At 39.6% G+C, this 26,209-nt stretch overlaps 1 protein-coding gene across 2 annotated transcripts in view; it reads left to right on the top strand.

Moving 5' to 3' along the window:
* The window catches only part of NLRP13 (NLR family pyrin domain containing 13), a 62,872-nt gene that overhangs the window by 4,218 nt on the left and 32,445 nt on the right, over window positions 1-26,209 (top strand). The window contains exons 2-3 of one of the 2 annotated variants that reach the window (XM_013998823.2): window positions 4,629-4,994; window positions 10,057-10,125. In XM_013998823.2, the coding sequence (XP_013854277.2) occupies window positions 4,694-4,994; window positions 10,057-10,125 (370 nt within the window). In that variant the 5' untranslated portion in view covers window positions 4,629-4,693. The remainder of the gene's footprint in view (window positions 1-4,628; window positions 4,995-10,056; window positions 10,126-26,209) is intronic. The other variant, XM_021095072.1, reaches the window with a different exon arrangement.

Genomic DNA, 26,209 nt, shown 5'->3' with positions numbered 1-26,209 from the left:
CAATTCCATAGGTTGTCTTTTTGTATCATTTCCTTTGCTGTGGAAAGTCTTGGAAGTTTGATTCGTTCACACTTGTTTGTTTTTGTTTTTATTTGTTGCCTTTTTTTATTCGTTTTTACTTGACCTAAGAAAACATTGGTACAACTTATGTCAGAGAATGTTTTGCCTATGGTCTCTTTTAGGTGCTGGAGGGTGTTTTGTTTTTATATTTGAGTCCTGAAGCCATGTTGAGTTTATTTGTGTGCATGGTGTGAGGATGTGTTCTTGTTTCATTGATTTATATGCAGCGTACAGTTTTCCCAACAGCCCTTGCTGAAGAGAGTTTTCCTGTTTGATACTCTGGTCTTTTTGTGGGAGATTAATTGACTGTAGGTGTGGTTTTGTTTCTGCACTCTCTGTTCTGTTGCACTGATGCATATGTCTGTTTTGGTGCCAGTACCACACTGTTTTGATCATTGTAGTTTTTTAGTATTGTCTTAAGTCTGGGAGAGTTATGCCTCCTACTTTGTTGTCTTTATTCAGGATCTTGGACATGTCTTTTGATGGATTTTTTTTTTTCTTGGCTAGTAGGTTGGAATGGAATTGCAGGGTATTTATGCTGCACTTCTACAAAGTAGATGTGTTTTTAACCCTCTCACAAGTATTGTATGGGCATTCCAGTTACTCCACATCTTTGACAGCACTTGGTGATGTCAGCCCTTAGCATTTTAGCCACATGGGTGGTAAAATTATTTCATTGAGGTTTTAGTGAAAATTTTCTGTGTCATTTGGTTAACCTCATTTATGGGGTTCCTGCTGAAGGGTTCTGACCACCTACTAAATACTTTTATTTCATTTGGTGGGTGTAGAGTTATGTCTGTATAGATCTCTATTTCAGTTAGGTCAGATTGATTAATGATATGATTCAGATAGTTTATATCCTTAAATTTTTTTCCCTCCTTGTTCCTTTCATTATTGGGACATGTGTTTGTATCTCCAATTAATCATCATTTTAGTTCTATTTTTATTTTATATATTTTGAAGCTATACTATTTGGTACATAAAATTTTAGACTTGATCAGTCTTCCTATTGGATTGATCCTATTAGAAAGTGTGCTCTGGGGAGTTCCTGTCATGGCGCAGTGGTTAACAAATCCGACTGGGAACCATGAGGTTGCAGGTTCGATCCCTGGCCTTGCTTAGTGGGTTTAGGATCTGGCATTGGTGTGAACTTTGGTCAAGTTCACGGACGTGGCTTGGATCTCACGTTGCAGTGGCGTAGGCTGGCAGCTGTAGCTCTGATTGAACCCCTAGCCTGGGAACCTCCATAAGCTGTGAGTGCAGTCCTTAAAAAAAAAAAGGCAAAAAAATGTGCTCTGTATTCTGTAATAATTCTGCCTTAAAATCTACTTTAACAATGATTTGGCTATACCCATTTTCTTCTGCTTAGGTGGTGTACCCCACATTCCCCCCATTATTTTAGTTTAAATGTTTTATACTCTGATACCTGAAGTGTACCTTTTATTTTTAATCTAGTTTGACAGTGTTTTTTAAAAATTAGAGCACAGTTGATTTACGGTGTCATGCCACTTCTGTACTGCATGGTGACCCAGTCATGTATATATACGCATGATTTTTCTTATATCATCGTCTTTAGTTAGTGTTTAGGCCACTTATGTTTATATAATTGCTAACACATTTGCTATTTATTATCTTGATACTTGTTTTCCAACCTCTGTTTTCTGTGTTTATGCCTTTCTTGTCTTTTTTTGAATACAATTGCTTCTGTCATTGATTGTTTTCTTTAACTTAGCTACATATTCTCTTACTTTTCTTTAGAGTAGCTGCCCTAGAAAGCTCAGTGTTCACCTCTGACCAGTAGTTCACCCGAGGTTACATCCTGATTTTCTGACCAATACTCAAATTTCGAAATAGTTGTCTGTTGGGTGCTTTGCTTTCATCCTTTGTGTTACTGGTCTCATATTTTACTATCTATGTTATAAATTCCATGAGTTGTTGTTACTGTCAAGGGTCCCTATTCTTGCACATTTATTCGCACACCAGCCACTTCTGTGCTCTGTTCCTTTATGTGCTGCCATACTTCGGTCGGGAACAGTGGTTAGGGGGTTTTAGTGGCGTCTGTGTCTGCTGACAGTGCCTTCTGTATCATCGTTCGTGCTGAACTGTCCACACGCCCACAAACATGATGATGTTTATAACGAAGCTTCTGAAAGAACTATAAAGTAGAAAACCATCAAAGAAAGGAGCTCTTCATCCAACGTTTATTTCTCACGTCCTTACTCTATGCCAGACACAGTTTGGCCCTGGGGACGCAGAGTTACAATGTGTTGAAACAAAGAGGGAGTTCTGGTGAACTCTTGGTCACTAAGGAAAGGAGGCCATCCCGGTCCCCTGCACTTTCAAGTTAGTCCACCCTCTTCTGTACAGTCCTTACGTTCCAGCTGCTAAACGCCTGTTTCGTATATTGTCAGTAGAAGGTCTTTCTGCGAACAGTGATGTTACATATTAAACACTGCACCAAACTTGAAAGAAAAATAAAAGATTTCCAGCTGTATGCAGGTAAGGTTGACACATAGAAATTGCGGGTATTGATGTTGTATGGAATGATTTTTAAAGGTATCAAACATGATTTAACACAAATAGAAACTGCGAGATGTCACCCCAGTCAAGTTAATGAACCCCCTGTCACCTCCCACAGTTCACTGTGTGTGTGGTGAGAACACGTCAGGTTTCCTCCCTTAGCAAATGTCAAGTACACAGAGAGTATTACTAATGCCGTGCCTCACGTACCTAGATGTTACTCATCTTGTAACAGAACCTTGTGAATCTTTGACCAGCATCTCCCCCTTGTTTACCTCCCTCCCACCCCAGCCCCTGGTTACACAGCTTTGACTGGAAACCTTTCTTTTTTTCTTTTTTTTTTTCCTGAACTATTATTTTATTTTTTATTTATTTGTTTTTTTTTTTATTTTCCCACTGTACAGCAAGGGGGTCAGGTTATCCTTAGATGTATACATTGCAGTTACAGTTTTTTCCCCCACCCTTTCTTCTGTTGTGACATGAGTATCTAGACATAGTTCTCAATGCTATTCAGCAGGATCTCCTTGTAGATCTATTCTAGGTTGTGTCTGATAAGCCCAAGCTCCCGATCCCTCCCACTCCCTCCCCCTCCCATCAGGCAACCACAAGTCTCTTCTCCAAGTCCATGATTTTCTTTTCTGAGGAGATGGAAACCTTTCTTGGAAGTTCATTTTTATTTTTTTTCTTTTTGGGCCACACCTACAGCATATGGAGGTTCCCAGGCTAGGGGTCTAATCGGAGCTGCAGCTGCAAGCTTACATGACAGCTCACAGCAGCACCGGATCCGAGTCTCATCTGTGACCTACACCCCAGCTTGGCACAACACTGGATCCTTAACCCACTGAGCGAGGCCAGGGATCGAACCTGCGTCCTCATGGACACTAGTCAGGTTCATTTCTGCTGAGCCATGGTGGGAACTCCCTAGTTCATTTTAAAAGGACATTTTCACAGAACCTAGAATCTAGGTGGCAGGGTATTTTTTCTTCTTGACAGCCTTGTGAAGATGTCATTTGTTTTCACTTAAAAAAATAGAATTGATGAACATACTGGCTTAGAGAATAAAATGAGGGTCACAATTCATAGTGTGTAGTAAATGCTTAAGATGGTGGATGCAGATAATTAATAAACTATAATAAGAGTAGAGGAGGGCTTTTCTCGAACCAAACAGAAGGCAATACCCTGGGAAACAGCTTCTCCGTAGCTCTGAGAGAATTGCTCCAAAGAGGTAATGGAGGAGCCTGTGTATATAAGGGTGTGGGCATCTTATATATGTGTGTATGTATGAAAATTAATTTATATGTATATATATACACATGTACATACATGTATATACATAAATATATGTATATATATTTTGGGGGCTGGGATTTTTTTTTTTTTTTGCCTAGTCAATCATCCATCTTTCTAAAAGACGACTGCTATTCCCAAGGAAGGGTATCTCAAGGTGACGACTTCAGTGTTTTGCTATGAATGGAAGGATAGAAGAATCTGGGGTCCTTGATATTCTTAGATATGGGTCTAACTGTCTAGGCGCCTGAGGTGAAAGCACAGAATGCGTCATCTGGTTTTCCCTGTCCCAACCCCCCTGAGGGTGTGTTGTTGGTGTGACCGCTGTTGGAGACCTAGCACTCAGTCTAACTGCATGTTCAGCTCCTCTCTTTTCTTCCATGGTTCAAGCAGGTGTACAGTGTATGTTTGACAAGCCCTGTGATAGTCTGTTCTAGTCAGTGTCAAGGTCAAACCAAATCGTGTATCTGCCAGAAGGACTTGCCCACACCTCAGTGTGGGAACATTCCTTCATGGGTATTGCAGGTTCCCTTTCTTCAGCGGTGAGCACCTCACGTGTGCCCAGGGCACTTCTAGGGACTGGTCCAGCCAAGGATGGATGTTCAGAGGGGATTGGCATTCTTGTGGGAGAGGAGGAGATGAAGAGCCTCCAAACACAGGAAGCAGGAGGGCTCTGAGAAGAAAATTAAGTGGGTAGATGAGAGGGTTTTGAAGGAGGGGACCATGATTCATGGTCTCAACTGTCTGTTTATCTTTTATAGGTCCTGTTACTGTCGTGGACCTAACGGTTCTTGAGTGAAGCTGGAAACGCTGCACGTTGGTCCAGATGAGTTCCTCTGCTGGCATCTCCATGGATGACACTTTCTTGGATAAATTCATGTCTTACCTGAAGGGCTTGGATCAGTATCAGCTGGAGGAATTTAAACTTTGCCTCCAGTCCCCACAGCTGATGCCTGAGAACTTCCCGAAGATCCCCTGGACAAACTTGAAAGCCGTTGGTCCCAGTAACCTATTCTGTCTGTTGAGTGACTACTTATCGGTACCACAGATACGGGATGTGACCCTCTGCATCTTTGAGAATATGAAGCTGATGTCACGATGTGAGGAGATAAGAGCAGAGATGAACGGTGAGTGGGATGCTGCCTGGAACTCATGGGAGCAGGGAAATTGTTAGAGGATTGTTACAGGGTCCTTGCAAGATGCTGGTCTTCTCCTAAGAATCTTCCTGATGGGCTATAAAAGTTTAAAGGTATAAAGGATATCCAGGTTTGTACCCTTAGTGTGGGAGGAGTTGGTGGTCAAAAGCAAGAAGAGGGTTTGAAAGATGCATGTTCAGTTCTGTTGCAAAACTGCTTTTGAAAGTGGGGATGTGACCCAGTGACATTGTTGGGTTTGAGCACAATAGGAATTTCATGTTGGCTTATGCATGATTTTTTTCCCAAGAGGCAAATGCAAAGAAGAGAAGGACCATATGATACCACTTATATGTGGAATCTAAAATATGCACAAATGAACCTATCTGCAAAACAGAAACAGACTCATAAACCTAGAGAACAGATGTGTGGTTGCCAGAGGTGGGGGGGGGGGAAGTGGGATGGACGGGGAATTTCAAGTTAGTAGATGCAAACTGTTACATTTAGAATGAATAAGTAATGAGGTCCTACCTTACAGCATGGGGAACTATATCCAATCTCTTGGGGGTAGACCAGTATACAAGGTACTACAAGAAAAAGATATGTATGTGTATGTATGAGTGGTCACTATTCTGTACAGCAGAAATGGCAACAACATTGTAAATCCACTATACTTAAAAACAAACAAACTGAAAAACAACCCTAGAACAAAACGAAACTGTACCCAGTTGGAGCATTTATTTACTTATTGTAGTATTTATTGTAGCATTGCAGTAGGGATTTAGTGTACTAGTGATGTGTTGCAAAGCTAGTTAGTAAGTGTAGAGTTGTGCTATCGTTTCAAATTATAGTCGGTTTACAGTGTTGTGCCAATTTCTGCTGTGCAGCATAGCGACCCAGTCATTCATATACACACATTCTTGTTCTCGTGTGAGGTCCTGCTGTACAGCACAGGGACGTGTAGCCAATCTCTTCGGATAGAACTTGATGATGGAAAATGGTGTGAGGAAAAGAATGTGCTGCCATTTTCATGTTTCTAGCTTTTAAAAATGTGTCACGGACCGTGGTGCAGATTCAGTCCCTGGCTGGGAAACTTCTATAAGCTGCAGGTGCCCCCCCCCCCCCCAAATTTCATGGATATCATTTCCTATTAAAAAAAAACTCAATTGGTTTTTAGTATGCATCTTGGCCTACTGCAGTGAATTTTAGGAATGCATAGGCTGTTTTGTGGCAGAAGTAACTGACTCTGAGACCTGTGGAGAATAATGTTCGTTGGTGCCTGTTACAAACCAGGCACTGATCCTAACATTTTCTGTGCCTTGGTGTTTATTTTTCACACTCTGCCAAAAAGGAGGTTCTCTTATTCCTGTTTTACAGACAATGAAAGGGAGGCACAAAACTCAAGTAAATTGTCTGAGAGCTGGAATGTGAACTCAGGCAGTGGGTCCCCAGGGCTCTGAGTTTGTCAGTATGTTACTTCTCATGCCTCCACATGGAGGGTATGGGTTCTAAGGAGTGGCAGTGGGAGGTGGCAACCTTAAGTCTTGGCAAACTTTTGGGCGTGGGAGGTTTGGAGTCCTGGAAACTCAGGCTTTGTACATCATCGGGTGGGTGGGGGAGGGGATGGGGACTTGCTGTCTCTGCCTCTCCCAGCTCTACCTCCTCTGCCACCTCCTCATCATAAATCCCTTGCAGAACCCTGTCTGGAGCAGGGAGATGTTGAGCAGAGAGCTAGGGAATGGGATCCAGAATCGATAAACCCTGTTCCTGCCTGGCAATCACAGAGGGAGATATTTGTGCCAAGGAGAATGCCAGTAAAGGAAGGATTTCCTTCCTGGCCACTGGTCCAAGCTGGCGTTGTCAGCACCCTGTGTGGATCAGCACCACATGACCCTTTTGCCCAGTGCTTCCCTGGTTTCCTCCTAGCCCTCTAAGGGCGGGGGGCTGGCAGAGGATACCTCCTAAGCAGGAGGACGCCCTCTACCACACCCCGCCCACCAGCAATGTGGGACAGCCCCCCAAAAGGGTCCAGGGGACAGCCCAGAACAACTGACATTACTTCAGCTACGTCTTCTAGGAAACACAGCACAGCGACGGTGTCCGTGTGGGAACGCTGCTTTGGCAGAGGGCTTTGTGAGTGAACTTGTGCATCCACCTGTTTACAGGCACAAGTGTGCTGTCTTTGGTGGACGATGGGTTTAAGAGCTCAGGTTCTTATGTCAGACCTGGATTCAAAGACGGGGTCTACCTCACCAACTGTAACCCTGGGCAAATGACATACCACTGGGCCCTATTTTCTCTTTCCCCCCCAAATGTTTATTCTTTTTATTTATTTTAAAGAGCTCTGTAAGTTTATGGTAGAGTATTATTATTCCTGTTATCTTTAATCTTATTGGAGTATACTTGACTTACGAGTGTGTTGTGTTAGTTTCAGGTGTACAGCAAAGTGACTCAATTACACATATATCCATTCCTTTTCAGATTTTTTCCCCCCAAAGATTGTTACATGGTATTGAGTAGATTTCCTTGTGCTATATAATAGGTTCTTCTTAGTTAGCTATTTTGTATATAGAAGTGTATGTATGTTAATCCCAATTTGCCAATTTATCCCCTTCCCAACGTTTCCTCTTTGGTAACCATCAGGTTGGTTTTGAAATCTTTTGAGTCTCTTTCTGTTTTGTGAAAAAGTTCTTTTGTATCATTTTTATTAGCTTCCACATATTAGTGATCTCATATGATATTTTTTTTTCTGTCCAACTTCGCTTCATATGATACTCTTTAGCTCAATCCATGTTGCTGAAAATGGCATTATTTCCTTTTTTTAAGGCTGAGTAATATTCCATTGTATAGAGATTGCTCAAACTACTTAAGTATAGATCTACCATATGATCCAGCAATCCCATTTCCAGGCTTATATCTGGAGAAAACTGTAATTTGAAAAGATGCATGCACCCCAGTGTTCACTGCAGCACTCTTTACAGAAGCCAAGACATAGAAGCGACTTAAATGTCCATCAACAGAGGCAAAGATAAAGAAGATGTGGTACATTGTCTGTTAAAGTCAGAGTTTATTTATAGTGTTGTGCAAATTTATGCTGTATAGCAAAATGACCCAGTCATACATATATATGCGTTCTTTTTCTCATACTATCTTCATGTTCTAGCACAAGAGATGGGATATAGTTCACTGTGCTGTACAGTAGGATCTCATTACTTATCCATTCTAAATGTAATAGTTAGCACCTACCAACCCCAAACGCCCTGTCCACCCCACTCCCTCCCACCTTCTTCTTGGCAACCACAAGTCTGTTCTGTCTGTTTTTGTTTTGCAGATAGGATCATTTGTGCCATATTTTAGATTCCACATATAAGCGATAGCATATGGTATTTGTCTCTTTCTTTCTGACTTACTTCACTTAGTATGAGAATATGTTTGCAGCCATATTGCTGAAAATGACATTATTTCATTCTTTTTTTATGGCTGAGTAGTATTCCATTGTGTGTACGTACACTATGTGTATGCAGTTCTTTTAAAAAATATTTTTTGTTATAGTTGATTTACAATATTCTTCGATTTCTGCTGTATAGAAAAGTGACACAGTCATACATATACATACATTGTTTTTCTCACATTATCCTCTATCATGTTCATTCCAAAGTGACTAGATACACTTCCCTGTGCAATGTAGTAGTGTCTCATTGCAACCATATTGCTGCAAATGGCATTATCTTGTTCTTTTTTATGGCTGAGTAATATTCCCTTGTGTATATATACCACATCTTTTAAAATTTTTTTAAAATTACTCAATGAATTTTTACATTTATAGTTGTACAACGATAATCACAACCAAATTTTGTACCATTTCCACCCCAAACCCCAGTGTGTCCCCCCCAACCTGTCTTATTTTATACCACGTCTTTTTAATCCATTCATCTTTTGATGGAGGTTTGGGTTGTCTCCATGTCTTGGCTATTGTGAATAGTGCTGCAGTGAACATAGGGGTGCATATATCTTTTCCAATGGAAGTTTTGTCCAAATATGTGCCCACAAGTGGGATTTCTGGGTCATGTGGTAGTTCTGTGTTTCGTTTTCTAAGGTACCTCCCTGCTGTTTTCCACAGTGGTTGTACCAGCTTTCATTTCCCCCCCAACACCAACTTTTCTCCACCCACTCTCAGCATTTGTTATTTGCAGAGTTGTGAGTGATGGCCATGCTGACCAGCGTGAGGTGGTACTTAAACAGAGGTATAGTTGATGCACCATATTTGTATAAGTTTCAGGCATATGACATAGTGATTCCCAATCTTTAAAGTTTCTATTTCGTTTATAGTGTTTATAAAATGAGCTACATCTGCTTTAGATCCAAAGCCTTTATGATACGGTGCATTGAAGGTGATAGATACAGTGGAGAGGGTAATGTGGGCAGGGGCTGCCAAACATGTGTGGTGTAGGAATCAGGTGCAGGGTCAGTTAGGACCCTCAGACACTGTGGAGGGGCTGAAATGAGAACAAAGATTCAGAGGTGAGGGAGTGAACCAAGTGGTTATCATGGGGGGAGAAGAGCATTCCAGGCTATTTGGGGCACGAGCTGGATCCACAGCCCAGAGGAGGGATGTGTGTTTTTTTTTTCCCCACAGCTGCTCCTGTGGCATATGGAAATTCCCAGGTGAAGAGTCCAATCAGGGCTGCAGCTACAGCTCATGAGACACCGCATCAGAGCCACATCTGTGACCTATACGGCAGCTTACCCCTTAGGCGGTGGATCCTTAACCCACGGAACGAGGCCAGGAATTGAGCCTGAATCCTCATGGACATGATGTCAGGTGCTTAACCCATGGAGCCCCAACAGGAACTCCAGGGATGCACTTTTCATGGGTGCTATGGCCTCGGCAAAGTAGCATGTTTCCAAATGGGGGTGTATGAGGCTTTAGGGTATGATTTCCTGCGTCTCTTCAAGTCAAACTTGTCAGCGAAATGGTTCTCCTGAGAATGTGCATCATGGTGGAGCTGTTTTCACCCTGGGCATCTCACGTCCCACCACCGATGTTTGGTTTCAGAGAGCACACAAGCATTGGGGCTCCAGGATCCAGGCCAAGAAGAACCTGAGGTGCCAGAAGAAGAAACAGGTTTGGGTACCCCCTTACAGTGATCACAGACCAGTGTCTTGACCTAACATCCATTTAATGGATTCCACATCTACCACCTCCTCTGAAATTGTCTTCAGTGGTCCAGGAGATCCAGACATGGAAGCATCTTTAGGGGATCACTGTTGAGCCCACTGCATGTGCCTTTTGGGGGAACCATTTTCTGTTTTTAAGTTGATAATTGCTCTCTTTTGGGTTTAACTACCTCTGCAACTACTGGTACATCATTCCCCAATTGTTGGGGAAGTATAATACCATCCAGTGTATCGAGAAATCAATCGTATCGAGAAATCGATCATCTCCCTTGTCATTATTTCTAGACAGTTTCCAGAAGCCCCACATCCTTCTCCTTCTACGGGTTGCCATGTAGCTGCTGACCCGGGACCCTATTTAACCTTAAATTCCATTGTCTACTCAGAAATGTTACCTCTCTCTTTCCCCCATAGATTCCATGTCTGTCTGTCTCATCACTGTTTCAGGAGACCTGTTCTGTAATAGCTGCTTGAGAAATGTCAATAGGACATAATATTTTTGAGAGCTTGCTTGATGGAAAATTTGTCTAGTGCACCATTTAAAAATTGTTATTTATTACAGTTAATTTAAATGTGCCAATTTTTGCTGTACAGCAGAGTGACCTAGTCACACACATACCATACATTGCCTTTCTTATATTACCGTCCATCATGGTTGATCCCAAAAGACTGGACATAGTTCCCTGTGATACATAGTAGGACCTCATTGCTTATCCATTCTAAATATAACAGTTGGCAACTAGCAACCCAAACTCAGAGTCCATTACACTCCCTCCCACTTCCCTCTTGGCAACCACAACTGTGTTCTCTGTGTTTGAGTCTGTGTCTGTTCTTAAGGTAGGTTCATCTGTGCCATATTTTAGATTCTATATATAAGTGATAGCATAGGGTATTTGTCTTTCTCTTTCTGACTTACTTCACTTAGTATGAGATCTCTAGTTGCATTCATGTTGCTGCAAATGACATTATTTCATTCTTTTTGATGGTTGAGTAGTATTCCATTGTATGTATGTACCACATCTTAATACATTCATCTGTTGATGGACATTGAGCTTATTTCCATGTCCTGGTTATTGTGAAAAGTGCTGCATTGAACATAGGGGTACGTGTATATTTTTGAATTACAGTTGTGTTGGGCTCTATGCCCAGGAGTGGAATTGCTGTATAATATGGTAGTTCTATATTTAGTTTTCTGAGGTACCTCCATACTGTTGTCCATAGTGGTTGTACCAATTTACATTCCCACCGACAGTGAGGGGGGGTAATCCTTTTTCCACACCCTCTCCAGCATTTCTTATTTGACTTGTTAATGATGGCCCTTCTGACTGGTGTGAAGTGGTACCTCATTGTAGTTTTGATTTGAATTTCTCTAACTGGTGATGTTGAGCATTTTTTCATGTGCCTTCTGGCCATCTTTATGTTTTCTTTGGATAAAAGTCTACTTAGGTCTTCTCATTTTTATTTATTATTATTATTATTATTATTATTTTGCCATTTCTTTGGCCACTCCTGCAGCATATGGACGTTCCCAGGCTAGGGGTTGAATTGGAGCTGTAGCCGCCCACCTACACCAGAGCCATGCAACACGGGATCCGAGCTGAGTCTGCGACCTACACCACAGCTCACAGCAACGCCGGCTCCTTAACCCACTGAGCAAGGCCAGGGATCGAACCTGCAACCTCATGGTTCCTAGTCGGGTTTGTTAACCACTGAGCCACGATGGGAACTCCTCATTTTTAGATTGGACTTTTTTTTTCTCTCATTGAGTTGTATGAGCTGTTTGTGTATTTTGGAGATTAGGCCTTTGTCTTTTGCATCATTTGCAAAGATTTTCTCTTGTGGGTTGTCTTTTTGTTTTTATGCTTTCCTTTGCTGTACAAAAGCTTTTGAGTTAAATAAGGTCCCATGGGTTTATTTTTGTTTTTATTGTTACTAATCTAGGCGGTGGATCAAACATGTTTCTGTGATTTAGGTCAAAGAGTGTCGTGCCTTTGTTTTCCTGTGGGAGTTTTACAGTATCTGGCCTTATTTTTATGTCTTTAATCCATTTTGAGTTTATTTTTGCGTATGGTTTTAGGGAGCGTTCTAATTTGATTCTTTGACCTGTAGCTGTCCAGTTTTCTGAACACCATTTATTGAAGAGGTGATCTTTCTTCTACTGTGTGTCCTTGCCTCCTTTGTCATAGATTGGTTGACTGTAGGTGTCTTGGGTTTATTTCTGGGCTTTTTATTCTGTTCCACTGATGCGTATTTCTTTTATTTTTTCTTTTTGCTCGCAGTTCCATACTCTTGTGATGACTGTAGCTTTGTAGTATAATCTGAAGACAAGGAGCCTGATTCCTCCATTTTTGTTTTTCTTTTTCAATATTGCTTTGGCTGTTAGGGGTCTTTTATGTTTCCATGCAAATTTTAAAATATCCTGTTCTGGTTCTATGAAGAATTTCCTTGGTAATTTGATAGGGATTGCACTGAACCTGTAGCTTGCCTTGGGTGCTATTGTCATTTGACTATGTTGATTCTTCCAATCCAAGAGCATGTGTATATTTCTATCTGTTTGTGTCCTCTGATTTCTTTCATCAGCATCTTGTAGTTTTCCGAGTATAGCTCTTTGGTCTCTTTCTTTATTTTTAATGATGTTTTAATTGAATTATAGTTCATTTATAAGGTCGTGATAATTTCTGCTGTACAGCAGAGTGACCCAGTCATACATATGCATACATATATTCTCTCTGATTCTTTTCGCACGTAGATTATCACAGAATACTGGGTAGAGTTCTCTGTGCTCTAAGGCAGATCCCCATTGGCAGTCATTCCATATATCTCAGTGAGCATATGCCAATCCCAAACCCATAGTCCATTCCTCCCACCATAAGTTTTTTGAAGTCTGTGAATCTATCTTCAGCAAATAAATTGATTGGTATCATTTTTTAGACTCAAAATATAGGTGATATATGAGGTTTGTCTTTCATGGTCTAACTTCACGTATTGTGATAGTTTCTAGGTCCATCCATGTTGCTGCAAAGGGCATGACTTCATTCTTTTTTATGACTGAGTAATATTCCAGCAATATTGTAAATAGTGCTTCAGTGAACATTGTGGTTCATGTATCTTTTCAAATTAGGGTTTTCTCTGGATGGATGCCCAGGAGTGGGGCTGCTGAATCATAGGGTAGTTGTATTTTTAGTTTTCTGAGGACACTCCATTCTGTTTTCTATAGCGGTTGCACCAATGTACTTTCTTCCCACCAACAGTGTAGGAGGGTTCCCTTTTCTCCACTTTACAGCATTTGTTATTTGTAGACTTTTTGATGATGGCTATTCTAGCTGGTATAAGGTGGTACCTTTTATAGTAGTTTTTATTTTCATTTCTCTAATAATTAGTGATGTTGAGTATCTTTTCATGTGTTTTTTGGCCATCATATGTTTTCTTTAGAGAAATACCTATTTCGATCTTCTGCCCATTTTTAAAAATTGGGTTGTTTGGGGTTTTTTTTTTTTTTTTTTTGATACTGAGCTGCAGGTGGTGTTTGTATATTTTGGAGATGAATCCTTTGATGGTTGCTTCATTTGCAAATACTTTTTCCTCTTCTGTGGGTCGTCCTTTTTTAGACTTTCCTTTGCTGTGCAGAAATTTTTAAGTTTAATTAGGTCCCATGTGTTTATTTTTGTTTTTATTGTCATTACTCTAGGAGGTGGATCTGAGAAGATAGTGCTGAGGTTTATGTCAGAGAGTGTTTGGCCTGTGTTTTCCTCTAAGACTTTTATAGTATACAGTCTTGTATTTAGGTCTTTAATCCATTTTGAGTTTATTTTTGTGTATGGTGTTAGAGAATGTTTTAATTTCATTCTCTTAGATGTAGCTGTCCAATTTTCCCAGCACTATGTATACAATGGAGAAAAGACTGTCTCTTCAATATTCTTGCCTCCTTTGTCATAGATTAATTGACTGTAAGTGGGTTTATTTCTGGGCTGTCTATCCTGTTGCGTGGTCTATATTTCTGTTTCTGTGCCAGTACCATATTGTTTAATGACTGTAGCTTTGTAGTATTGTCTGAAGTCAGGGACCCTGATTCCTGCAGCTCCACTTTTCTTCAACAAGCTTGTTTTGGCTATTCAGAATCTATTCTATTTCCATACAAATTAAAAAAATTTTTGATCTAATGCTGTGAAAAATGCCACTGGTAATTAGATAGGGATTGCACTGAATCTGTAGATTGCCTTGGGTAGTATAGTCATTTTGACAGTATTGATGTTTCTAATCCAAGAACATGGTATATCTTTCCATCTGTTTTTATCATCTTTGATTTCTTTAATAAGCATCTTACAGTTTTCGGAGTACAGTTCCTTTGTCTCTTTAGGTGGCTTATTCTTAGATATTTTATTTTTTTTTATATGATGGTAAGTGGGATTGTTTCACTAATTTCTTTCTGATTTTTTATTAGTATATAGAAATGCAATCAATTTCTGTGTATTAATTTTGTATCCTGCAACTTGATCAAACTGATGGATGAGCTCTAACAGTTTTTTGGTAGGGTCTGGAGGATTCTCTAGGTTGATTATCATTCCATTTGTGCACAGTGATTGTTTTTCTTCTTTCTTTCCAATTTGGATTCTTTTTATTTCCTTTTCTCTGATTGCCCTGGTTAGGACTTCGAAAACTATGTTGAATAGAAGTGGCAAGAGAAGACATCCTTGTCTTATTCCTGATCTTAGTGGAAATACTTTCAATTTTTCACCACTGAGAATGATGTTAGCTGTGGATTGTCATATATGGTTTTTATTATGTGGAGGTAGGCTCTCTCTGTGCTTACTTTCTGGAGGGTTTTATTTTTAATCAGAAGTGGGTGTTGGGTTTAGTCAAAAGCTTTTTCTGCATCTTTTGAGAGGATATTATTTTTACGCAGTTTGTTAATGTGGTGTATCACATTGATTGATTCACAAATATTGAAAAATTCTTGCATCCCTGGGATAAATCCCACTTGATCATGGCGTATGATCCTTTTCATGTATTGATGGATTTGGTTTGCTTGTATTTTGTTGAGGATTTTTGCATCTATGTTCATCAGTGATATTGGCCTATAATTTTCTTTTTTTTGTGTTTTTTTTTTGGGTCTGATTTTGGTATCAGGGTGATGGTGGCCTTATAGAATGAGTTTGGGAGTGTCCCTTCCTCTGAAATTTTTTGGAATAGTTTCAGAAGGGTAGGTGTTAACTCTTTCCAATTTTTTTTTTTTTTTGGTTTGCTTTTTAGGGTCGCAAGTGTGGCATACGGAAATTCCTGGGCTAGGGATCAAATCAGAGATATAGCCGCCAGCCTATACCACAGCCACAGAAACACCAAATCCAAGCTGCATCTGTGACCTACACCACAGCTCACAGCAATGCTGGATCCTTAACGCACTGACTGAGGCTATGTCCTCATGGATGCTGGTCGACCTGGTTACCCCTGAGCCACAATTGGAACTTCCCTAAATTTTTGATATAATTAGCTTGTGAAGCTATCTCATCCTGGCTTTTGTTTGTTGGAAGTTTTAAAATCACAGTTTCAATTTTGGTACTTGTGATTGGTCCACTCATTTTTTTTTTTCTGTTTCTTAATGGTTTAGTGTCAGAAAGTTGTACCTTTCTAAGAATCCATTTCTTTGAAGCTGTTCATTTTATTAGCATATAGTTGATTGTAGTCTCTGTTATGATCCTTTGTATTTCTGTGATGTCCACTGTAACCTCCCCCTTTTCCCTTCTCATTTTATGGAGTCTTTTATTTCTTGGAGTCTGGCTAGGGGTTTATCAATGTTGTTGATCTTTCAAAGAATCAGCTTTTAGTTTGACTCATCTTTTCTATTGTTTTCCTCTTTTGTATTTCATTTATTTATGCTCTCATCTTTATAATTTCTTTCCTTTCTGCTAACTTTGGGTTTTGTTTGTTCTTTCTCTAGTTGCTTGAGGTGTAAGTTTACATTGTTTATTTGAGATTTTTCTTGTTTCCAGAGGTATGGTTATATTGCTATAAACGTCCCTCCTAGAACTGCTTTTGGTGCAAGAATTTTGGTTTGCTGCATCTTAGTTATTATTGGCTTCTAGGTGTTTTTAAATTTCCTCTTTGATTTCTTCAGTGGTCCCTTGGTTGTTTAGTCGCATGTTGTTTATTCTCCATGTGCTCCACAGTTTTTCTTTCTTTTTTTTTTCTTTTCAGGGTTGCACCTATGGCGTATGGAGGTTCCCAGGCTAGAGGTTGAATGGGAGCTACAGATGCTGGCCTGTGCTACAGCAATGCAGGATCCAAGCTGCATCTGTGACCTATACCACAGTTCACAGCAATGCCACTGAGTGAGGTCAGCAATTGGACCCTCAGCCTCATGGTTACTAGTTGGATTTGTTTCTGCTGCACCACAATAGGAATTGCTACTTTTTTTTTCTTATTGTTGATTTCTAGTCTTAGAGCATTGTTGTTGGAAAAGATGCTTGATATGATTTCAATTTTTTAAAAATTTATTGAGGCTTTATTTGTGGCCTAGATTGTGATCTATGCTGGAGAATGTTCCATCTGCACTTGAGAAGAAGGTGTATTCTGTTGTTTTTGGATGGAATATTCTATAAATACCTCAAGTTCATCTGGTCTAATGCATCATTTAAGGCCTGTGTTTCCTTCTTGATTTTCTGTCTGAATGATCTGTCCATGGACAGTTCTAAGAGGGAAGTTTATAGCAGTACAACCCTACCTCAGGAAACAAGAAAAATCTCAATAAACAATGTTAAAGCCCTCCACTGTTACTGTGTTGTCAGTTTATCCTTTCAAGGCTGTTAGCATTTGCCTTATATGTTGACGTGCTCCTGTGTTGGGTGCATATATATTTACAGTTTTTATGTCTTCTTTTTGGGTTGATCTTTTTGATTATTATGTAATGATCTTCTTTGTCTTTTGTGACATTCTTTATTTTAAAGTCTGCTTTGCCTGATGTGAGTGTGATTAGAGGCAGCTGTGTGCCTAGGAGGACTTTAGGCATTCTGTTTGCTGATGGGTGGGGCTGTGTTCCCACCCTGTTTGTTTTTTTGGTTTGGGACTTCTCAGCGCTGATGGGAACTGCCAGATTTTTCCAAAATGGAAGCTTCCAGGGGAGCTCATGCCCATGAATAGCCCTGGGACTTCTGCCTCCAATGTTCTGCCCCTACAATGAGCCACAACTGACTATTGCTTTCCTGTGATACTTTTCTAGACCTAAAGGTAGGTCTGACCCAGATTCTTATGGGGTCCCTGCTTTGCCCTGGGATACAGCTCACATGGAATCTTGTGTGTGCCCTCCGAGAGTGGAGTCTTTGTTTCCACTCCTGTGGAGCTCCAGTGCACACACCCCACGGGCCTTCAATGCTAAATGCTCTGAGGGCTAATCTTCCAAATCCCAGACCCCTGGGCTGGGGAACCTGATATAGGGTTAGGAACTCTGACTCCTGTGGAAGAGGCTGTGTGATAGTTATTTTCCAGTCTGCAGGTCACCCACCCAGTGGTATGGGGTTGCTTATATTATGAAAGCACCTCTCATACCTTCTTGATGTGGCTTCTGTGTCTTTGGGTGTAGGATATCTTTTTTGAAAGTTTCCAGTCTATTTTATTGATAATTGTTCAATGGTTAGTTGTAATTTGGGTGTTTTTGTGAAAGCATGTGAGCTTAAGTCCTTGTAGTCCACCGTCTTGGCCCAATCCCTGTTCTTTTGTTTCTTGAGATTGGTTTATTTCTAGGTGTTTCATTCTTTTTGCTGTGATGAAAAATGGGATGGCTTCCCAAATTTCTCTTTCTGATATTTCATTGTTACTATAGAGAAATGCAGTTGATTTCTGTGTATTGATACTATATCTTGAAACTCTACCAAATTCATTGATGAGATCTAACAGTTTTCTGGTAGAGTCTTTAGGATTTTCCCTGTATAGTATCATGTCATCTGAAAACAATGATGATTCTTGCTTTCCAATTTGGATTTCTTTTATTTCTTTTTCTTCTCTGATTGCCATGGATAGGACTTCTAAAATTATGTTGAATAACAGTGGTGGAAGTGGACATCCTTGTCTTACTCCTGATACTACTGGAAATGGCTTTCAGTTTTTCACCATTGAGAATGATGTTACCTGTGGGTTTGTCATATATGTCCTTTTATTATGTTGAGGAAGGTTCCCTCTATGCCAACTTTCTGAAGGGTTTTTATTTTTGTCCTCAGAAATGGGTGTTGAATTGTGTAAAGAAACAAACAAAAACAAAAAAAAACCCGCCTTATGACATCTATTGACATAATCATAGGTTTTTTATTTTTCAGTTTATTGATGTGTATGTAGCACACGATATCCATGGAAGGATATTTAGGTAGTGCATCTTTTGATGAATGATTTAGTTGCAATATTTCAGTCTGAGGATTCTTCTCTCTCAATAGTTTGGGTGTTCCAATGTCCTCCAGTGTATAGTGTGGGTTAATTAGATGCCATTAAAATTCTTACATTGTTTTTACCTGTTACCCTATCAACTCCTTTGAGGTCCTCCATCTCAATGTTCTAAAATAGCATGGTGCGAGTGGGTTTCGGGACCCTCTTAAGTGGGTTGAGTATGAAGTAGGACCTTTACATATCACAATCTCTGTCCTTCTGCTCTCAAGTTTTCTTTGACCAAAGTATCTCTTTGACCATTTCTATGTTCTTTCTCTGAAACTATAATTGTGTGTTGTGTTTCCTCGAATTAACATTTAATTTTTTCCCATGCTTCCATCTTTATCATTAGAAAGATTATTTCAACTTGATGTTTTAGTTAAATGAAGCATATTATATTAACAGTGCTTTAAATATTAAAATTGTTTTAAGTCCATTTCTCCTTAATGGTATGGTTTTCAGTAGATGAACTATCACCTTAAATATTTAGTATAACTTTTAGAGCAGCTTTTGGTTTCCTGAGTTCCTTGGTCAGAGTAAAAGGATCAGACAGTATAGATGGTAAAACATGTTTAAATAAATTCAAAGATTTTTGAAAAAGTGTTATTTTTATTGATTTATTTTTATTATATATATATATATAATTTTCTACTGTACAGCATGCTGACCCAGTTACACATACATGTATACATTCTTTTTTCTCACATGTTCCATCGTAATTGACTAGACAGAGTTTCCAGTGCTACACAGCAGGATCCCATTGCTAATCCATCCTGAAGGCAACATTCTGCATCTATTTACCCCAAGCTCCCAGTTCCTCCCACTCCCTCCCCTCCTGCCTTAGCAACCACAGGTCTATTCTCCAAGTCCATGATTTTCTTTTCTGTGGAAAGGTTCATTTGTGCCATATGTTAGATTCCAGATATAAGTGATATCATATGGTATTTATCTTTCTCTTTCTGACTTACTTCACTTAGAATGAGAGTCTCATGGAACAACAAAAGACCCAGAATCGCCAAAGCAATCCTGAGAAACAAAAACCAAGCAGGAGGCATAACTCTCCCAGACTTCAAGAAATACTACAAAGCCACAGTCATCAAAACAGTGTGGTACTGGTATCAAAACAGAGAGACAGACCAATGGAACAGAATAGAGAATCCGGAAATAAACCCTGACACCTATGGTCAATTCATCTTTGACAAGGGAGGCAAGAACATCAAATGGGAAAAGGAAAGTCTATTCAGCAAGCATTGCTGGGAAACCTGGACAGCTGCAGGCAAAGCAATGAAACTAGAACACACCCTCACACCATGCACAAAAATAAACTCCAAATGGCTGAAAGACTTAAATATACGACAGGACACCATCAAACTCCTAGAAGAAAACATAGGCAAAACACTCTCTGTCATCAACATCATGAATATTTTCTCAGGTCAGTCTCCCAAAGCAATAGAAATTAGAGCAAAAATAAACCCATGGGACCTCATCAAACTGAAAAGCTTTTGCACAGCAAAGGAAACCCAAAAGAAAACAAAAAGACAACTTACAGAATGGGAGAAAACAGTTTCAAATGATGCAACGGACAAGGGCTTAATCTCTAGAATATATAAGCAACTTATACAACCCAACAGCAAAAAAAACCCAATCAATCAATGGAAAAATGGGCAAAAGACCTGAATAGACATTTCTCCAAAGAAGATATACAGATGGCCAACAAACACATGAAAAAATGCTCAACATCGCTGATTATAAGAGAAATGCAAATCAAAACTACCACGAGATACCACCTCACACCAGTCAGAATGGCCATCATTAATAAATCCACAAATAACAAGTGCTGGAGGGGCTGTGGAGAAAAGGGAACCCTCCTGCACTGCTGGTGGGAATGTAAACTGGTACAGCCACTATGGAGAACAGTTTGGAGATACCTTAGAAATCTATACATAGAACTTCCATATGACCCTGCAATCCCACTCTTGGGCATCTATCCGGACAAAGCTCTACTTTTTATGGCTGAGTAGTATTCCATTGTGTATATATACCACATCTTCCTGATCCAGTCATCTGTTAGTGGACATTTGGGTTGATTCCATGTCTTGGCTAGTGTGAATAGAACTGCAATGAACATGTGGGTGCGTGTGTCTTTTTTTTTTTTTTTTTTTTTTTTTTTTTGCCTTTTTTTGAGCTGCTCCTGTGGCATATGGAGGTTCCCAGGCTAGGGGTCTAATCGGAACTGTAGCCACCGGCCTACACCAGAGCCACAGCAATGTGGGATCCAAGCCATGTCTGCGAACCACACCACAGCTTATGGCAATGCCAGATCCTTAACCCACCGAGCAAGGCCAGGGATGGAACCCATAGCCTCATGGTTCCTAGTCAGATTTGTTAACCACTGCACCATGACAGGAACTCCTCATGTGTCTTTTTTTAAGGAAAGTTTTGTCCGTATACATTCCCAAGAGTGGAATTGCTGGGTCATACGGTAGTTCTGTGTATAATTTTCTAAGGTACCTCCATACTGTTCTTCATAGTGGTTGTACCAGCTTACATTCCCACTGACAGTGCAGGAGGGTTCCCTTTTCTCCACATCCCCTCCAGCATTTGTTATTTGTAGACTTATTAATGATGGCTGTTGTGACTGGTGTGAGGTGGTATCTGATAGTAGTTTTGATATGCATTTCTCTAATAATCAGTGATGTTGAATATCTTTTCATGTGTTTTTTGGCCATCTGTATGTCTTCTTTGGAGAATTGTCTGTTCAGATCTTCTGCCCATTTTCGATGGGGTTGGTTTTTTTTTTTCGGTATTGAGCTGTAGATGGTGTTAATAAATTTTGGAGATGAATCCCTTGTCAGTTGATTCATTTGCAAATATTTTTTCCCATTCTGTGGGTTGTCTTTTCGTTTTGTTTAGGGTTTCCTTTGCTGTGCAGAAACTTTTAAGTTTTATTTGGTCCCGTTTGTTACTTTTTGTTTTTACTGTCATTACTCTAAGAGATGGATCTGAGAAGATGTTGCTGTCATTTATGTTGGAGAGTTCTTGGCCTATGTTTTCCTCTAAGATTTTTATAGTATCTGGTCTTATATCTAGGTCTTTAATCCATTTTGAGTTGATTTTTGTGTATGTTGTTAGGGAGTGTTCTAATTTCATTCTTTTCCATGTGGCTGTCCAGTTTTCCCAGCACCACTTATTGAACAAGCTGTCTTTTCTCCATTGCACATTCTTGCCTCCTTTGCAGTAGATTAATACTGTAGGTACGTGGGTTTAATTCTGGGCTTTATATCCTGTTCCACTGATCTGTATGTCTGTCTTTGTGCCAGTACTGTACGCTTTGGATGATTGTTGCTTTGTAGTATAGTCTGAAGTCAGGGAGCCTGATTGCACCAGCTCCATTTTTCTTTTTCAGGATGTCTTTGTCTGGGTCTTTTGTGCTTCCAAACAAATTTTAAAATACTTTCTTCGAGTTCTGTGAAAAATGTGCTTGGTAATTTGATAGGGATTGCGCTGAATCTGTAGATTGCCTTAGGGAGTATAGTCATTTTGATAATATTGACTCTTCCAATCCATGAGCATGGTATGTCTTTCCATCTATTTGTGTCATCTCTGATTTCTTTCATCAGTGTCTTATGGTTTTCAGAGTACAGGTCTTTTGTCTCTTTGGGTAGGTTTACTCCTAAGTATTTTATTCTTTTGGGTGTGATGGTAAACGAGATTGCTTCCCTAATTTCTCTTTCTGATCTTTCATTGCCAGTGTATAGAAATGCTGTTGATTTCTGCGTATTAATTTTGTATCCTGCAACTTTGCCACATTCATTGATGAGCTCTAACAGTTTTCTGGTAGAGTCTTTAGGATTCTCTAGGTATAGTATCATGTCATCTGCAAATAGTGATAGCTTTACTTCTTCCTTTCTGATTTGGATTCCTTTTATCTCTTTTACTTCTCTGATTCCTGTGGCTAGGACTTCTAAAACTGTTGAAGAGTAGTGGCAAGAGCAGACATCCTTGTCTTGTTCCTGATCTCAGCAGGAATTCTTTCAGCTTTTCACCATTGAGAATGATGTTTGCCGTGGGTTTGTCATATATGGCCTTTATCATGTTGAGATAGGTTCCCATTATGCCCACTTTCTGAAGGGTCTTTATCAGAAATGGGTGTTGGATTTTGCCAAAGGCTTTTTCTGCATCTATGGAGAGGATCATATGGCTTTTATTCTTCAGTTTGTTAATGTGGTGTATCACACTGATGGATTTGTGGATATTGAAAAACCCTTGCATCGCTGGGATAAATCCCACTTGATCATGACATACAATCCTTTTAATGTATTGTTGGATGTGCATTGCTAGTATTTTGTTGAGGAGTTTTGCATTGATGTTCATCAGTGAAATTGGCCTGTAGTTTTCTTTTTTTGTGGAGTCTTTGTCTGGTTTTGGTATCAGGGTGATGGTGACCTCATAGAATGAGTTTGGGAGTGTCTCTTCCTCTGCAATTTTTTGAAATAGTTTCAGAAGGATAAGCGTTAGCAGCTCTTCTCTAAATGTTTGATAGAATTCGCCTGTGAAGCCATCTGGTCCTGGACTTTTGTTTGCTGGAAGTTTTTAAATCACAGTTTCAATTTCAGTTCTTGTGATGGGTCCATTCATCTTTTCTATTTCATCTTGGTTTAGTCTTGGAAGATTGTGCTTTTCTAAGAATTTGTCCATTTCGTCTAGGTTTTCCATTTTATTGGCGTATAGTTGCATATAGTAGTCTCTTAGGATCTTTTGTATTTGTGTGGTGTCTATTGTTATTTCTGCTTTTTCATTTCTAATTTCATTGATTTGAGTCCTCTCTCTTTTTTGCTGGATAAGTCTGGCTAGGGGTTTATCAATTTTGTTGATCTTTTCAAAGAACCAGATTTTCATTTCATTGATCTTTTCTATGGTTTTCTTTGTTTCTATTTCATTGATTTCTACTCTGATCTTTTGATCTTTATGATTTCTTTCCTTCTACTAACTTTAGGTCTTGTCTGGTCTTCTGTCTCGAGCTGCTTCTGATGTAAAGTCAGCTTGTTTGTTTGAGCTTTTTCTTGTTTCCTGCGGTGGGCTTGTATTGCTATAAACTTTCCTCTTAGAACGGCTTTTGCTGCATCCCATAGGTTTTGGAGTATTGCATCTTTGTTGTCATTTGCTGCTAGGTATTATTTAATTTCCTCTTTGATTTCTTCAGTGATCCATTGGCTGCTTAGTCTCCATGTGTTTGTGTTTTTTGCAGTTTTTTTCTTGTTGATTTCTAGTCGTATGGCATTGTAGTCAGAAACAATGCTTGATATGACTTCAATTTTCTTAAAGTTACCTAGATTTGATTTATAGCCCAGGATGTGATCAATCTTAGAGAATGTTCCATGTGCACTTGAGAAGAATATGTGTTCTGTTGTTTTTGGATGGAATGTCCTATAAATATCTGTTAAGTCCATGTGGTTTAATGATTCATTTAGGGCCTGTGTTTCCTTATTGATTTTCTGTCTGGATGATCTGTCCATTGCTGTAAGTGGGGTGTTAAAGTCCCCCACTATTATTGTGTTATTGTTGATTTGTCCTTTTAGCTTGTTAGCAGTTGCCTTATATATTGTGGAGAACCTATGTTGGGTGCGTAGATATTTAAAATTGTTATATCATCTTCTTGGATTGATCCTTTGATCATTATGTAATGTCCTTCTTTGTCCCTGAAAATATTCTTCAGTTTAAAGTCTATTTTGTCTGATATGAGTATTGCTACTCCAGCTTTCTTTTGATTCCTATTTGCCTGGAGTTTTTCCTTCCATCCTCTCACTTTCAGTTTTGCATGTGTCCCTATAAGTGAAATGAGTCTCTTGAAGATAGTGTATATATGGGTCTTGTTTTTGTATCCATTCAGCCAGTCTCTGTCTTTTGGTTGGGGCATTTCATCCATTAACATTTAATGTAATTATTGATATGTATGTTCTTATTACTATATTAGTTGCTTTGGATTTGGTTTTCTTGCTCTTTTTTCTTCTCTTGTTCTGTTCTCTTGTGGTTTGATGACTATCTTTAGTGTTGCACTTGAGTTGATTTTTCTTATTTGTGCATCAATTGTAGATTTGGTTTGCAGTTACTCTGAAGTTTTAAATGAGTCTATATATATATGAGATTGTTTTAAGTTGTTAGTCTCTTAATTGCAAGTGCATCTCCAGTGTCCTACATTTGTACCCTCCTCACGATTTCTGATTTTGGTGGCATAATTGTGTATGGATGATTTCGTATCTTTACTGTATGTATATCTTTACTGGTGAGTCTTGTCGTTTGCGGTATTTGTGTTTCCTATTGCAGCTTTTTCTTTTCTGCCTAGAGAAGTTCCTTTAGTATTTGTTGTAAAGCTGGTTTACCGTTGCTGAATTCTCTTTAGCTTTTGCTTATTTGTGAGGCTTTTGATTTCTCCTTCAAATCTGAATGAAGGCCTTGCTGGGTAGAGTAATCTTGGTTGGAGGTTTCATCCTTTCTTCACATTAAGTATATCATGCCACTCCCTTCTGGCCTGGAGAATTTCTGCTGAAAAATCTGCCAATAACCTTATCAGGGTTCCCTTGTATGTTACTTGTTTCTTTTCCTTAGCTGCTTTCAGTATTTTCTCTTTGTCTTTAATTTTGGTCAGTTTGATTAATATGTGTTTTGGTATATTCCTCCTTGGGTTTTTTGGTATGGTACTCATTGTGGTTCCTGGATTTGAGTGAGGGGTTCCTTTCCTGTGTTAGGGAAGTTTCCGGCTATTATCTCTTTGAATATTTTTTCTGTCTCCTTCTCTCTATCTTCTCCTCTGGCACCCCTATAATACAGATGTTGGTGCATTTAATATTGTCCTAGAGTTCTCTGAGACCCTCTTCATTTGTTTTCAGTCTTTTTTCTCTTTTCTGTTCCACATCTGTGATTTCCACTAATCTGTCCTCCACCTCGCTTATTCGTTCTTCTGTTAACTGAAATAAAAAATTGACTGGAAGCAGCTATTGTATTTTGCATCTCTTCTTGTTTAAGTTTTATATCTTGTATCTCTTTGCTCAGTGTTTGCTGTAAGTTATCCATCTTTGCCTCCAGTTTATTTCCAATGTCTTGCGTCATCTTCAGATTAACAGTCTAAAGTCTTTTTCCTGGAGGCTGAGAATCTCCTGATCACTTAGCTATTTTTCTGGGGTTTTTTATTTCTCCCTCATCTGAGTTATATTTCTCTGTCTTTTTATTTTGATAGGTTTTTGGTGTGGTGACCTTTTTACAGATAATAGAGTTGTAGCCTCTCTTCCTTCTGGTGTCTGCCCCCCTTGTGGCTGAAGTCGGTATGGGGGCTTGCTGTAGGCTTCCTGATGGGAGGGACTAATGCCTGCCCACTGGTAGGTGGAGCTGATTCCTGTCCCTCTGGTGGGTGGGGCTTTGTCTCTGGGTGAGAGTAGAGGTGGCTGTGTGCCTGGTGGGTGTTTAGGCAGCCTGTTTACTGAGGGACAGGGCTGTGATCCCACCTGGATTGTTTGCCCTGGAACTTCTCAGCAGTGACAGGTGGGCCAGATTTTCCCAAAATGACCACCTCCAGAGAAAGGCATGCTGATGAATGTTCCCAAGAGCTTTGCTTCCAATGTCCTTCTCCCACA

This window comes from Sus scrofa, chromosome 6, assembly GCF_000003025.6.
Source record: "Sus scrofa isolate TJ Tabasco breed Duroc chromosome 6, Sscrofa11.1, whole genome shotgun sequence".
In the NCBI taxonomy this organism is placed as follows: Eukaryota; Metazoa; Chordata; class Mammalia; order Artiodactyla; family Suidae; genus Sus; species Sus scrofa.
The sequence above is the reverse complement of the archived record's forward strand: the minus strand, read 5'-3'. Positions and strand labels throughout refer to the sequence as shown.